At 46.9% G+C, this 15,662-nt stretch overlaps 6 protein-coding genes across 6 annotated transcripts; 4 read left to right on the top strand and 2 right to left on the bottom strand.

Moving 5' to 3' along the window:
* Positions 1–796: 796 nt before the first annotated feature.
* Positions 797–2,348, bottom strand: BP5553_01456 (putative cytochrome P450; the record flags this gene model as incomplete). Its single annotated transcript, XM_032010079.1, has 4 exons — positions 797–837; positions 890–1,348; positions 1,405–1,977; positions 2,030–2,348. The coding sequence occupies 4 exons, from the start codon at positions 2,346–2,348 to the stop codon at positions 797–799; spliced, it is 1,392 nt and encodes a 463-aa protein (XP_031874133.1).
* Positions 2,349–4,312: 1,964 nt separating this feature from the next.
* Positions 4,313–5,098, top strand: BP5553_01455 (uncharacterized protein; the record flags this gene model as incomplete). Its single annotated transcript, XM_032010078.1, has 4 exons — positions 4,313–4,357; positions 4,429–4,534; positions 4,580–4,813; positions 4,866–5,098. 4 exons carry the CDS (start codon positions 4,313–4,315, stop codon positions 5,096–5,098), a joined length of 618 nt encoding a protein of 205 aa, XP_031874132.1.
* A 519-nt stretch (positions 5,099–5,617) lies between these two features.
* On the top strand, positions 5,618–7,951 carry BP5553_01454 (uncharacterized protein; the record flags this gene model as incomplete). Its single annotated transcript, XM_032010077.1, has 1 exon — positions 5,618–7,951. The coding sequence occupies one exon, from the start codon at positions 5,618–5,620 to the stop codon at positions 7,949–7,951; it is 2,334 nt and encodes a 777-aa protein (XP_031874131.1).
* Positions 7,952–9,449: 1,498 nt separating this feature from the next.
* Positions 9,450–10,853, bottom strand: BP5553_01453 (Uncharacterized protein; the record flags this gene model as incomplete). The annotated part of the gene is made up of 2 exons (XM_032010076.1): positions 9,450–9,615; positions 9,904–10,853. 2 exons carry the CDS (start codon positions 10,851–10,853, stop codon positions 9,450–9,452), a joined length of 1,116 nt encoding a protein of 371 aa, XP_031874130.1.
* A 980-nt stretch (positions 10,854–11,833) lies between these two features.
* On the top strand, positions 11,834–12,297 carry BP5553_01452 (uncharacterized protein; the record flags this gene model as incomplete). Its single annotated transcript, XM_032010075.1, has 2 exons — positions 11,834–12,073; positions 12,121–12,297. 2 exons carry the CDS (start codon positions 11,834–11,836, stop codon positions 12,295–12,297), a joined length of 417 nt encoding a protein of 138 aa, XP_031874129.1.
* A 1,196-nt stretch (positions 12,298–13,493) lies between these two features.
* Positions 13,494–15,124, top strand: BP5553_01451 (Amino acid transporter; the record flags this gene model as incomplete). Its single annotated transcript, XM_032010074.1, has 5 exons — positions 13,494–13,603; positions 13,658–14,203; positions 14,260–14,817; positions 14,909–14,939; positions 14,990–15,124. 5 exons carry the CDS (start codon positions 13,494–13,496, stop codon positions 15,122–15,124), a joined length of 1,380 nt encoding a protein of 459 aa, XP_031874128.1.
* Positions 15,125–15,662: the final 538 nt, after the last annotated feature.

Below are 15,662 nucleotides of genomic sequence, written 5' to 3'. Positions count from 1 at the left end.
GATCCCTACAAGGTGGATATAGTAGAGACTGGTAGTAATTGTTCCGTCTATGCAACCCCCACAGTTAACGCTTTCCTATAGTGTCGAAGCAACTCTAGTTTTCTCCTTCTGGAGGCGGATTTGGCCAAGTTGATGGCCATGGTAAATGAAAGGGTTGAGAACCCATATATCTATTATATCACGTTTAAAAGAAGAGCCCAGAAGCTGAGCGTCTTGCTTCCTAATAATGTATTCCTTTCTTCTTTATTTTTTAATCAGAGAAAACGACTCTGTGACAAGTCTGGGGTGAAACAATCACCATCTAGTCGACTGCTGCCATATACCTAGCTGTTATCATATTGAGATGATATCCTAGCCCGAGACAGCATACGATATCACGACGTATGCGACGGGAGTCAATATGTTGCTATTATAGACGATCCATAACGTGCCCAGAGCCACCAAGGGGAAAGAAAAGCCACCGACAGTGAGGGGCACGCTCAAGAAGCAGCGCGCGGTGCTTTTTGTCATGACGAACCGGCGATCTAGAAGTACCCATGAAAATTTTGTAGTTGGTGGAATATCTATTCTAAATACGCAGGTGAATGGTGCTACTACCCATCACGAATTACAGCCCCTATGCAACATATATTTTACACTACATGAGGTAGTATGGCGATGGTTAACCTATTATCGCCAACTCTTCATCTATACCAATTTACTAAACCACGGTTCAGCTACTTTAGGTAGTGTCTTTAGGTCATCGGTGTTCATATCAGAGAGATTTCATGTACAAGCGGACGTCGAGAGTTTTATGTCATGATTTGTTTATTTTTGATACTCCAGGAGTGCCATAACCTTGTATTAATCATGATAAGGCATTAATAGTTGTTTAATTAGGTATACTTACAGAAAACTTCCTTCTCCGCCTTCGCAAACTCGTCAAATATAGTGTCCTTCCTACTCTCGCTCCTGATCTCGATTTCACACGGAAAAGGGTGAGCACAAACGAGAAAACCTTCACTATAAGCCGTCACTGGATCCACATCTGGCTCGATCTCCTCACCATTTGCGCCCTTCCCACGCTTGAAGTTAAAAGCCCAAAGTAATTTCGCCATACCGAGGAAGAGATTTCTCTCCGCAAGATGGATGCCGGGACATAACCTCCTTCCTGAGCCGTAGCCATAATGATCCCGTGCTTCATAGTCCGCAGATGCTGCAAGCTCAGGAGCGAGTTTTGTGACGCCTTTATAGTGATCTGGGTCGAAGATCCCGGGGTTCTTGAAGGATTTTTCGTCGTGGTGCAAGCCCCATCCATTAATAAGAACTGTCGTTCCTTTTGGGATGAGCTTGCCGTCAATCCAATCATCTGCGGGATATTAATACAGAATTCAATATAGTTTCACTAAGGAGGCACTATCCTACCTTCCGAGGCGGCGTGTGGGAACGCCAACGGTACAACAGGTCTCCATCTCATAGCCTCCTTTACGGTTGCGGCCACATAAGGCAGCTTCTCGTAGTCGTCCCAGACAGGAGTACGGTCCTCTCCAACTACGGAATCAATTTCTGCCTGTGCCTTCTTCATCACTTCTGGCCATTTCGTCATGGCGTGAATAAATGCAATGATGACCGAGGAACTAGTGTCACTGCCACCCTCCATCATGACTCCACCAAGGAAATACAGCTGATGTCGATTGAACTGCAACTTATCACGCTGGTCGAGAACTTTATCCATGAAGGACCCATTGTCAATCCCTTCTTCCCGGCGTTTAATGGTAATGTCAAGATACTGCGAGTATAATTCGTTCATCTCCTTGTTGACATTTTTAGCGCGGGACTTCCAATTTCCAAGCAGTTTCTCGGGAACATAATGAAGGAATGGAAGTAAATCCACTGGAGGTGTATTCCCTGTTTCCATCACTTTGGACCAGTTTTCCATCATGGCGTATAATTTCGTCATATGTGGGGTTTCTGTAGTTGGAGTCCGTATACCAAACACTTTGATCATTAGCTACTTCCTATCTTGGTTTGGAGGAACCGGAAAACTTACACAAGCTCATAACAACAGAGTTACTGAATCGCTTCGGGTGGTCCATATGCTTACCCGGCATAATCAAAAAGTCTCGCAGCATTTGCACCGCTTCAGCATCCACCAGCTTTGTATGATGATTTACAACCATACTCTCCATGAAGTGCTGATGGATGACCTTCCGGAACGCTCGCCAGGTGTTCCCGTAATCCATCACGAGCAGATGGTCGCCACCGGTGATTAGGCCATTCCCGACGTATGAGGCTGGTCGGCTGCTATAGATCGACGACTTTTTGTCGATAAGCTGCTTGACGAGTCGCTTGTCTGTCAGGACGACCATTGTTCCTGGGCCTAGCTTGAGGGAATACATCCCGCCGTATACTTTTGCCCATTCTGTGAACCTGATCGGTCAGCACTTGGTTTGTGACTTGGGGAGAGTGGAATACTTCAAGTGCGCATTTTTGGGTGGTATCTGATGGAGGTTTCCGAGAAGAGGTATAGTTGGTGGACCTGATAGCTATGAGTGAGAAAAGTCATTACAATCAGACATTGTTTATACACACCAGGGGGTAGATTGCAAGCTCGTCTGCCGACAAAAAGGAATATGTAGGCAAGACCCGCGAGGGCACTAATTCCTAGGATAAGTAGGATGGCCATGACTGACGTTCGACAAGATCTGAGTTGTATAGGAGGAAGTTTGAAGGAATAATAGAAGCAGTAGGTGGACAATATAACAACCGGGAGATGGCAAAGAAGCCGGGACAGGAGTGTGGAGGAAACAAGGCTGGCGGGGTAGATCTGCGAAGCCTCAATGCGGAGTATACTAGAGAAATGACCCGATATGGAATTATTCATCAAAGTAGGTAAGTGTGCCTCCATTAACTGCTTTATACCTTAGCATTGCTGGTACTTGGCAAATACAACCCCGGGGCAGTTCTATACCAAGCAACATTAAGGTCAGCAGTACATTAGTGAGTAGTACAAGAGCAAGTGGGTAGCACAAGGGTGAATGAGTAGCGCAGTGTCAATTTGAGAATTACAAGATCTCCTGCCATAGATCGCACCAATAACCGGGTGCCAAAAGAAACCGGAAATTTAATATAACAGTTCTAGTTCCAAAGGGATAAGCTATGACTCCGAAGGGGCAAGCTAAGACTTTGTTTTGCGGGGAAGGCGGACAGATTTCGATTCGGCATGATTTCGGTACATTTTGAACATGAACGATTTTGGGGCGAGAACATCTACCACAGGTAAGGTAGGTAGGTAGGTATGGAGTGCCGGGTTAATTTGAGAACACCACTTGGGATTCTCCAAACGGGACTTTTAAAGGTTGTCCGTCAGTGTATTATTTATACGAGCACCTGACAGTGGACTAACAAAGAATACCGTCTTCTATTTAAAGTGACACGATAAAGAACCCCCTAGAGTATCAATCAAATAAAGCGCTGGAGCTATGAAAATTACAATAATGCCACTTACCTCCTAACTTACAGAGTACAGGCGCTGTCTAATCGTTTTAGTTAAACTGACTGGAATTTGTTTGTTGCCAGTGGTGAATATTTTCGCATGTTGTCTACTCCTGTTAATATTTGCTATCGCAAACAACTGCACGTATGCCAACACAATCTAATATTGGTAAGGAGCCCACTAAGATGAGATACAAGGGAGAAAGGGTAAAATAAAAACATGTAAGCAAATGGAATAGTGCCCTTGTTTGTAATTGTGACTTGCCCTCGGATATGAGTGGGGAAAAACTGTGCGATAGCAGACAAGAAGGCGTGGAGATCACAAAACAAATCTTAACAAGGTAGCACCAAGTAGGAAAAAAAGAAAAATTAGATAAATCATATGATTTTTTGAATTGCCCACAGACGGAATCGAACCGGCAACCTCGTCATGTCATTGTATTAATGTTACTAGTGACGCGCTCTACCATTGAGCTATGCGGGCTGTTTTGTGATTAAATTTGTTTAATTAAATATATTTAGTATTAATTTAGGCACGTGCGTCCGTTTGCAGCATGTTATCGCCTTAGGCATTAACCGCCTAATCTCCAAAATCTACGTAGTGCTTCGTAAAGGCTCGCGTTTATTACAACCAACGCGTCCGGCATCAAACCATCCTTGCAATCTCAACTCAACTCCATGATGCGTTCTAGGTCGCCATCAAGAGGTAGGGCGCGGACGCGCTCGCCCCATCCAGATGTTCAACGACCCGAATCAAGATCAGTTTCTAGGCCCGGTCGCTCGATCTCCCCTCGCTCGGTGAGCCCCAGTCGCAGTCGCAGTCGCACTCCGCGGCGCAATGGCAGATACAGGAGCGAAACCCGCAGCGTTAGCCGTGGCAGAAGTCCAAGCCCAGTGAGGAGCACAAAGGCAAATATTCCTTTCTAGTTATACGGCTCACTCTAACTTTTACAGGTGGTGGTTGAGAAACTTACCAAAAATGTCAATGAGGATCACCTTCGAGAAATCTTTAGCACTTATGGTCAGATTCGAGATCTAGATATTCCCATGAATAGGCAATGTAAGGTCCCCAGCCTCGGTTCATTTACAACTACTGACCTTACAGTCAACACAAACCGTGGCACAGCTTATATCCTCTATACCTCCGAAGCCGATGCCGAAGCAGCAATTGCCCACATGCACGAAGCGCAGATCGACGGAGCAGTCATCAACGTATCGATCGTCCTCCCTCGTCGGAAATTCTCCCCATCACCACCTCTCGCAAGAAGGGGCGCAAACATTGATCCACGTGGACCTCCCATCCCATCGAACTTTCGGGGGCCACCACCACCTCGTCGCCGTTCCCCACCCCCAGCCTACGGAAGGCCGGAGAGGAATTTCGACACCTATAGACCAAGATCCTTATCACGCTCGCGGTCTCCTAGGCGTCATAGAACTCGTTCCAGGTCATACTCTTCTCGATCTCGCTCTCCACCAAGACGACGGGGCGGTCGACGGGATAGCCCGGGACGAAATGCTGGCAGAAGAAGAAGGAGCCCGAGCTATAGTAGCTATAGCAGCTATGATGATAGGAGCCGAAGCAGAAGTCGGGCCCATGGAGGAAGGGGGCGGCATTAAGTTGTGAAGGGACTTTTTATATGATAGCGCGGAGTTTGGGATTTCGGGAAAATTGTGAGATTAGTTTAGGGTGAGAACTGTACTATGTCGTCTCAAGGGTTCTTCAAGTCATCAAAGATACCAATGGAAAATTTAGACTACTGAGCTCCATAGGGAGTACGATTATGAATTCCGTAAAGCTCTGCACCCACCTTCGATACCCAATATAGTGCCTTACATATTAGGCATGAAACATAGCCCACCAAGCCACCAAGTGAACGACATCGCTAGCAAAAAGGAACGTTCACTTTCCCATTGTTATTCTGTCAAGCTGGCTTTTCATTAAATTTATTAAGAAGTTAGCTTTCCACGGACCGAGGAAACGGAAATGAAGCAAAAAACCATCCCAAGGAGTTAACGGCTTCACACCCTCTGAGCCCAGCGACTTCAAAAGCTTACGGAGACGTCACATCTGAACGTCTGAAACTTTCCATAAAAGACACCAGCGGCCAATAGGGAGCAACTAGGTGATTCCTATAGTTAGACAATGCCGTCAAAAGCAGAACGTTTCATGTGTCTTCGGTGTCGAGCATCAGGACACATTGTTGCCGACTGCACGACATCACGGGCAAGTCCAAATGCATCAGTCAGAGAGCAGGTATCAGGCAAGAAGCTTCCCTGGTGGAGACCTACCAGCAAGAAGTCAAAATTATGCAAAAGGTGCAGAGCAATCGGGCTTTCCTGGTCAGCAGTAGGCAAAGGACGACCGTGGGCTGCCGGCATGGAACAACGGGATAAGGTTTGCGCAAATCTTGGACCGGCGGAAGGGGCTGTCTTTCAAAAACATTGCCCATTATGCGTCCTGCTTTTCGAAATAACACCGAATCCTGTGGAGCATCAGGAAAAAGATCTCGTCGTCATAATGGCATTTACTCTCAATCGAATTGGCAAATCTCGATTTACACCTACAGTTCTGGAGCAAAATGATATGAAATGGACTGAATGCTTGTATACTACTATTCAGGTATATACAATAGATCCCGCACTCTGCAGCCGTGCGCAAAATGCCATTAGCCGCATTCACAATGGCCAGACATCACAATCGAAGATACTGGGTGGACAGGTTGTCCCCGAGGAAGGGGTCAACTTTGACCTCATCAAGAGCTGGCTCAGTCGGTGTGAGAAGCATCACGGACAACGCTGCGCACCTGAGCGGAACGATGCACTTAGAAACATACGCCTAATCGATGTGGACATGCGGCAGGTAGTAAGTTATCCTGATAATGGCTATTGTAGCTACTTGGCTCTTAGCTACATGTGGGGAAATACTACCCAGCCAAGTTACAATCTGGGCGCAGACATTGGCCAAGTTCCCCCAACAATTGAGGATGCTATTACCGTGACAAAACGACTTGGTGAACGGTTCCTTTGGGTAGACAGCATCTGCATCAATCAAACAAGCGGCTCCCACAAACAGAGCCAGATCAATATAATGTCCAGTATCTACGGTGGTGCTCGTACCACCCTTGTGGCGTTGTCTAGGAGTGATGCAGATTTTGGGCTTTGCAGAGTCCAGGTCAGTGGTATAAATTCGACGCATGCTGAGGATGAAAAACATCACCAAAGCAGGTGCCGACAAGTACTGAGAAGCATTAATGACGAAGAATATGTTACAGTTCTCCCCACGCTTGACCAGCAGATCCATAAGTCTCGTTGGCGATACAGAGGCTGGACTTTACAGGAAGCCCTGCTTTCTCCTCGATGCTTGTTTTTCAGCTGTGATCAAGTATACTTTCAATGCAATATCATTCAATGTTGTGAGTCGCTCGATGACTCTGACAACCCTATTTTTCCTATTAAGGGAGATTCGCAAGCTTCCAAAGTAGTCTCTGAGGGAGGTTCAATGGTATTTACGCTTATGACGGATTATCCTACTGGATCCTTTATAAATCCATTCAATGCGCCAGAAAAAGAAGACGGAAGTGTGACGGCCAACGTTAAGCTATTTGATCAGACATATCTTTATGATTCTCTTTTAGAGCAATATTCTGGTCGAGACCTGAGCCATGACTCCGATGCCATTGAAGCATTTGGCGCCATACTTCAGAAGTTCCGACAAAAGTCGGGCTCGGAGATTTTCTATGGCATTCCTATAGCCATCATGCCTTGGGCTCTTATGTGGCAGGAAGAAAGCTATTGCAATCGTCGTCGACAAGAGTTTCCAAGCTGGTCCTGGGCTGGATGGCAGGGCCCATTATTGCACGGTCTCTGTGGCCTCGAAAAACATGGAGTGGACAATCCGCAGCCGGTGGTGCATATCTGGAAGATTCAAGACCAACAACCCGTCAAGCTTTTCTCGCCAGAGGCGTCAAAGTTGGAGAGCTATGACTTCCGAAGCTGGAACTTCGTCTTGTCGGACATGTGGAAGCTTCCAGCGAGGACCGACGATGTCGACTTGACGCAATTCCCGGACGCCGAAAAACGGGGTCTCCTTCTCATCGACGGCATCATACTCCAACTACCCCTTCTTTGGTCACCCCCGCAACGCAACCGACACGGTTTGCCAAAATGGGAGTCCTACACACACATCAAAGTTCACTTTGGCAACAGTAGGTATCCAAGACTATCACCGGAGGAAAGCGAGCTTGGAAAGCTTAAGGACATGGTCGGGCAAAGGCAGGATTTCCTTGTAATGCTTGGTGTAGATATTGCCGATCATCCAGCGTGGAGAAGCAGTGCACTCTTTCTAACACTAATCCTGCTACGTTGGGAAGGCAATGTTGCGTGTCGTATGGCCGTGATGTATGTTCGTATTGATGGAGATCTCAAGAACGACATCAAGGATTTTAATCCCCAGCGGAGGCGTATTATGCTAGGATAATGTGAGTCCTATACTTTTGAATACCCTATAACCATAGAAAGGATTTCGGAGCTGATACCTAACTCCCTAGCTCCCCACCTGCGAGATGAGGCTGAGGGCGCCCAGAGGCTAATGGGGATTCGTTAAAGTACCTGGGCAAATGGATGAGTTGTTAGCATAGCATCCGTCATGCCCTTTACTTACTAGCGCAGGGAGTGTAAGCCCTGGATTTGACGAACAATCGGACGATCTCAAATGTCCCCTATGAAGGAGCTGACATGCTCCGCGACGAAGAGGATGGAAAACCACATACGACTTATATCTGAAGTATTGGGCCAAAAATATTTCGCGACGGGTCTGTAATAACCAGGCCAGGATTCCCGTAGTGGAGTCTGAGTGCCATGAAAGGTCGGGCACAGGATCTAGAGGCCCTGTTTGCGAGGCTTGAGCGCGTATCAGACCAGTCTACAAGTGCTATTGAGATGCAGGAGGTTCTCGTACAAAAGGCACACGAATTTACTGTTGGCGACCTCATCGCAGTGCTCCGGGACTTCCCAGGAAACCCAAGTTTGAAGAATCACCTTCGAAATGTGATTGGTAAGCCCCGCCGCTATTATTCTGTCTCTTCTGAGCTGGTCTGTACTGCGAGGGATAGGTCGTGCTGCATCTTTCATAACATCCAATCTCTACTTTCGCCTTCATGACGGCTTCCAAGGGCCACGAACCCACGGCCGGCTCTATGGCAAGTGGAGTTGGCTAGATTGGTTAGAAGTTCCCCTAGAACAGCGCTCTAGCCTTGGAATCATCGTCACCAACTGAAGGACAGAGATAGATTACCAGTTTCGGGTCATGTCAAAGGCACCTAAGCGACTATGTTACCACCCAAACGAGAGCGTCTTGCTGCCTTCCGTACATTGGACCTCGCCCTCGGGTGTCTCTGCCGACCGTATGCCTCCATCTCCAATGCCCCCCCCTCGGACCTGCGAAGGCCTCTAGCGCTTGCGGGACCGGGTCGTCTGCGTTTACCACGTACGGAGCAGATACCGCCCTACTCGTACGTTTCGCCTCTCGATTCCCGAGCCACCCAGACGGGAGAACAGCCAGTGGTCGACACTGTAGCTCTCCTCAATATCGGACTTGCCCAACTACCTTTCAGGTAGCAGGTCACGCTGTCAACACCATCGCTCTGGATACAACTCGACGAGCCTGCCCTCTTCGTAGATTTTTCTGCTGCATACAAGGCTATCTATCAATCACCCCCGCAGGAGAAACCGCTGTAGAGGGTAGTAAACAGTATGCTGCTGAGATTGATGACATTCCGATTGCCTCAGAGCTGCAGCTCGAATGTCCAAAGGGATCGGACAAACTGTCCGTCTGGTTTCAACGCTCTTAGAGCTGCGTTGTTTGCATAAATTTTGTATTGAAGAATTCTTGAACCTTGGTCTTGGTCGCAGGGCAACGCGATACGAAGTACTGTCCAAAGTAGTCGGAGATATGAGCATCGCCGTTTTTGTAGAAGCTAGGTACTTTCTACACAGTTTCCGCATGAAACTGAGCCTGCTGAAGGCAATGGTGATACGAATAGCGGAACATTTGGAGAGGTCCCCTCAGGACCAGCGGAGACTGGCTGCTCCGTATGGCGACTAGTCATTTCTCCACTGGCTTGTTGCTCCCAAATTTTTAGGCTACGGAAGGAAATATGAGCTGTGCACCTTCATTCTTTAACTTCTAAGACGATTTTAAGTTCTATTTTGGACCTAGAGATGTTCTGTGCCCTACATAAGAACGGCTTTTACGGCTTTTACCCACTAGTACTATTTAAGATATGGGTGTATTTTATGTAGAGCTATCAAATTATATAATTGAAAACCATATATATTTGTGATCTATATATCCAGCCGTAATGAAAGCACTTCTGAAGTTTTGATATTTCGTTTGTTTAAACGCGAGTAACTAAGCCAGTTTTGCCTTACACTCTCAAACTTCTTGCATGCCAAAATTCTTCCAGATAATCACTGAGTAACCCGTCATCAACGCCATGTACTTTGGGTTCCGACATGGAATACTCTACCTCCTCATCACCACTTTTTATAACCTGAGCTCTTGGATCTACTCCGGATCCACCACAATACTTCTCGAATGTAACCCCGCCCCATTGTCCACATCCTACACTTGTCATTCCCCATATAGTTACGCAAGGCTTGTCTTCAGCCGTCTTGTAACTAGGACCACCTTCATAAGTATCAAAGTTGTTGATAAGGTCCCCGGTTTTCCTATTCCAGAGCAGGTTAACCTCAAAGCTTCGTTCGACTTTAAACCAATGCCTTACAGCATCATAAAGAAACCCCATCCGCAAGCCGTTAGAACGAGGGATAATAGTTCGGAATTCTAAGTCACAGCCTACACGTCGATTGACATATTGAACAATCTCTAGAACTTCGACAGCTGGTTGACAGACAAGAAGTTGTCGCCATTGCCAATTGCGGCACTTGTCTATGTGTCCGTGTGGCCGTGGTTGAAGAGCCATTGTTTCCTGTAGATGTATCTCTGACGGATCATAAATTTTCGGTACATCGACAGGCATTTCGTTGCTTTCCTTGGAACGAAGTTTCTTCTCGACATTACTCTCTGGAATACCCACTCTGTCTGATGCCTCTCCGTTGATTGGCCAAAAAGTTGAGAACTTATTCATCAATACATCAGAATATGTTTCTGTGTACAAAGCCGATCCTTTAGGCCGAGGGCGCTCAAATAAAGCAGCTTTGATTTCGACGTGTTTGAAAAGGCTTGCCCATGTTTTATTGACAAGTTTGGCTTTGAGTAACGAGGAGTGAGGCAGCTGAGATAGAATGGAGATAAGGAGGTCTGGAGTGGACAACACTGTTTTTTGAGCATTTGAAGGCATCCCTTTATCTGGAATCATAGGTTTTCCGTGACAGGATGTTATTGTAATGGAAGCATTAGGCAGAAGCTGTAAGATAAGTTATTTTACTGTAAGCATTGTGAAACATGCCTAATTATACCAGGTGCTGCGCACAGCAGAGAACGAAGTGAGCCTATTGGGGGGGTTGGGGGGCGGGGTCTGACTGCTTGCTAAGCGATTCTAAAGCGTCATATGAGTTTCATATGCTAAGGGCAGCAGTAAAGAGCAGCTATTCATGGCTCTTTAAATAAACGCATGGAAGTATGGAGGAATAGATATCAGAAAATGGGAATTAAGGAACTGGAAATCGAGAGTAGAGATATAGTAAAGCTAACAAAATACATATGATGATTCATTGCTACTATGTCCTGAGGATGCATAAAACGGCGACCTTCGACAGATTTTCAAAACTACAAGCGTAAACCCCAACTATACCCCTACGCTCCAAAGAAATTCAAAAGGATCGAAAGCTCTCCTCTCAGCAATTGGGCACCGTCACTGTCTTTCATATGAAGTGAACTTCCTGAAAATACACCCGAGCCGAACCGTGCTAACTAACCTACCAACTTATGCCTGGCACCATGAGGGGTAGTATTGGGAAAAGAGTCGTATTTCCAAAGTCTACCGCATGAAAGAGTTCTCTGATTATGATATACTTAGATCTTGAGTGGCTATGACCAATGGGTTCGAGCCTACTTGGCAAAACATTACCAATCTGTAAAATGTTCACTGGATTGAAGACCACAAACTACACATAGATATCGTATTCCCCGGTGCCGGCTATATTGCCACGGTAGGAGAGGCCATTCGACAACTTACTAGTTCGGAGGATTATACTGTTAGGAATGTGACGATTAGTGTAGTAAGTGGACACTTGGACATGTTCTTTCTCATGCGCTTCCACAAACGTTCCCTGCGGCCCTTAATCAAAGCCATAAAACCTCTTGATCATGCACTACCAACTCAAACTACTCCAGGCCATGGTATTCCCAGAGTCGAGAGAACTAGAGATGATGACTAGTCTTTCTCCTTCTAGGGTTACTGGTGATGCTTTTGGAACAGTAGATGGCAAAACAGTCCTTCAACTCAAGGGATTGAGGCTCTCTCCCGTGGAAGGAAATGCACCTGCAGATGCCGATCCTCACGCAGCTGTTGAACTCGAGTGGAAGCCCGATATTGATTTCTTGGAAGAAAAGAACTTGATGAAAGTGTTCAAGAGTGTTCGCGCTGATCATATGCTTAACGAGAAGCTGACCTATGTAACAAGCGAACGCCAACTGGTGGCAATTACAAAGCTGATGAGCAGCGCTTCGGAAAGTTTATGTTGCGGGTCGAGGAGCAAAAGCTGCGTATTCTTAGTGGTAAGTACCCACTGGTTCCAGACGTTGGTGAACTCGCGAACCTGGACCAGAGTGTTCGAATGGAGCGCATCGATACTCTGTAGCGCCTATAACCAAACACAAACCACAGATGGCGCAGCAGTGGGTGAATCTCTGTTCCGAGTTCTTGAGAATTTTGAGAAAATTCTAGAGGGCAGATCATCGCACCACGAAGGACGAAACACGAGAGCTCGTGGAGTACGAAGGCTTGGCAGAGATCTAGGAATAGAAACAGTTTAGAAGCTCGATATGGGAGACATATATGGGTAATGACCGTGGGTGCCTGGTATTTCTAGCGAAAGAGTTCTGCACAAATTCCCCTACAATGCGCCATATCATTGGCTGCGTAGAACCAAAAAGGGGCGGTAGGCGAGAGATAAGCTCTCGGGCATTGTGGAGCAAGCCGTCGTACCCCGGTTCGGGATTTCAGACCTTCGAAACACAAAGACCGACTAAATCTCCTGGCTTGAGAATCAGGAGATGGGATAAACACATATCAATATCACATAGGGGAGTCGACCTAGGTGTAACGTTGCAGTTGAGGGCCTAGCCGCCTATCGCTTGGCTATGTAAAGTGGAAATAGTTATGGTGCGCAGGCGAAATTGTCCAGAGCGTAGCGCAAAGCAAGACCAAGACAAAGACCAACAGAAAAAAAGGAAATACTATACTCATCTTCTTCTCGTTACAAGAGAGCAATCCAAGTTGTATTCGACTATGGCTGGGTGAAGACTCAGAAAGATACACATGTAGTGCCATAGGACCTGGGGATTCAGTTTGTGTTCACTTGCCTAATCTACCTACCTAGGTAGTGATAGGCTCGTGATGCCTGTGGTCCTCGGATAGCTGATGGTGATCTTCACAGGATGCGATAAACCCCTTCTGTGCACCCTTCCTTTGGTACATACCACTGTCGTTGCTGGAATATAAGGACACCACGCCCTCCACTCCCGTATAATCGGGGTAGCCGAATAACCTTGGACCACGATGAGACCATAAGGCAGCATGGCCCCTCACGTCAATGAAAGGAGCACTCGATGCTCGTCGCATCTGCAATGCAATGACCGCAAACCCTCTGTGGCAACCATTGTGCCAGACGGCGATGTTCCCGACTCTGAAGGCCTAGCGTCGATGAGGCTACTCTCATAGCCCTAGGGTACAAGCAAGAATTCAAGAGAGAGTTTTCGCTTTGGTCAACCTTTTTGTGTCTCTTTTGCTGTCTTGGGACTGTTACCCAGCTTTGCGAGCACCCTATGTTACGGAATGGGATATGCTGGCACAGGAGGAATGATCTGGGGTTGGCTCATAAGTTGGGCCTTCATCCAATGTGTTGCTATGGGTATGGCAGAGCTGTGTTCTAGTATGCCAACCAGGTATGAATAATAACAGTGGATATTTGATAGCGGTGAAGCTAAATTCCACAACAGCGGTGGATTGTACTATGTTGCAGCAGTGTTAGCTCCTCCAGGATGGGGCCCATTCGCAGCTTGGATAACAGGTTGGTCGAATTGGATAGTCCAAGTGACAGCAGCGCCATCACTCGACTATGCTCTCTCAGCCATGGCGCTGGCAGCAGCTTCCATTGCCAACCCCAACTACGTGCCGACCGATTACCAGACTTTCCTCCTAACTGTTCTCCTCATGATTATCCACGCGTGCATTTCCAGTATGCCGACGCTCTCGATCGCGAATTTCAACACCTATGGATCGACGCTGAATATGATTGGATTGTTGATCGTCATCATCATGATTCCCGCATCAGTCACTGGAACCGAGACGACCCCGAAGTTCTTCCCTTCGAAAGACGTTTGGTCAATCCAAAATGGAACTGATTGGCCAGATGGGATTGCAGTGCTTATGAGCTTCATTGCTATCATTTGGACTATGTCTGGCTATGATGCGCCTTTCCATCTTTCCGAGGAGTGTAGCAATGCGAACGTTGCATCCCCCCGTGCCATTGTTATGACGAGTGTGTTCGGAGGGCTAGTAGGATGGGCATTGCAATTGGTCGTGGCATATACAGTTATAGACATCCTTCCATTATCGAGTCTGATCTCGGCCAACCATGGGCATCTTATCTCGTTCAGGTTATGCCGCAAGAGACTACTCTCTCTATTCTGGGTCTCACAATTGTGTGCGGTTTCTCCATGGGACAAGGGTGCATGGTTGCCGCTTCGAGGGTAACATTTGCATATGCCTGCGATGGGTGTTTCCCTGGGCCGTGGTGGATCAAAAGCGTCAACAGACACACATACACCCCAGTAAACGCTGTATGGTTCAACACCACTATTGGGGTCCTATTGCTGCTTTTGATATTCGGTGGTAGTGTTGCTATTGGAACTATTTTCTCTGTCGGAGCAATTGCAGCGTATGTTGCGTTCACGATTCCTATTTTTATACGTGTGTTCTTCGTCGGGAATCGTTTCCGTCGAGGGCCATGGCATTTGGGCAGGTTCAGCAAGCCGATTGGCGTTGCGGCTTGCGCCTTTATTCTTGCTATGATACCCATTCTATGCCTCCCGTCAGTTCGAGGAAACCATCTCACAGCGGAGCTTATGAACTGGACTATTGCCGTCTATGGTGTGCCGTGAGTAGTCTATCCTTGTACCAAAAGGTGATATGCTGAAACAAGGTAGTATGTTGACGGTAATCGTCTGGTGAATTATGTCTGCTCACAGATGGTTCAAGGGCCCTGTAATTAACATCGAGGTATGATCCGGAGGAAGCTGTAAATATAGTGAAAACTAATAGGACCCTAGCACCATATGCTTGGAAGAAACATGGCCGTGAAAGGCGTTGAGGCATCTTCAGGGAGTGTTGGGCCAAGTCTCCCAGACAGAAATGTCGACCTAGGGGCCTTCTCCGCCGAAGGACAGGATCAGGTAGATGTTTGATCTAGCTTTAAATATTAATCTTGAGGAGTTGCTTGATCCCGATTTCGTCCAATTTGAGATACTCTGTTGTATACCGCGCGATGCCTAGATAACCGAGATGTAATAAAGGAATGTCAGCTCGACTCCCATCGTAATAAATATAGCGTGACTAAAAGCTGCCAACGAGTTGGCGAAGCTGTACTGTGCTTCCACAAGAATGAAAAACCCGGTCGTACGAGGTGATAGACCGAAGGAGTCTTTGGCCTTTGCTCCAACGTATCATAGTCCGTATGGAGAATAGAGTTGTATTGGCACAAGAACTGCCCTCATGCCATAAGTACCTTTAGGTAGCGTGGTTTGAAGAAGGACGAGCACTCTGGTGAGGTTTATTAAGAAGTTCAGGCTGTGACGGGTCGCTGAGCCACAGCCTAAATATAGTATCCTAGTGGCACGGCTACGATGCTATCGGAGTTTCCTTGAAAGGACGACACTCCTACTCAAGTTAAGCATGGAGACCACCCACCACATTCTCAAGCCATCACATTTCTATATATTTTCC

This window comes from Venustampulla echinocandica (assembly GCF_003357145.1).
Source record: "Venustampulla echinocandica strain BP 5553 chromosome Unknown scaffold_0, whole genome shotgun sequence".
Lineage (NCBI taxonomy): Eukaryota > Fungi > Ascomycota > Leotiomycetes > Helotiales > Pleuroascaceae > Venustampulla > Venustampulla echinocandica.
The sequence above is the reverse complement of the archived record's forward strand: the minus strand, read 5'-3'. Positions and strand labels throughout refer to the sequence as shown.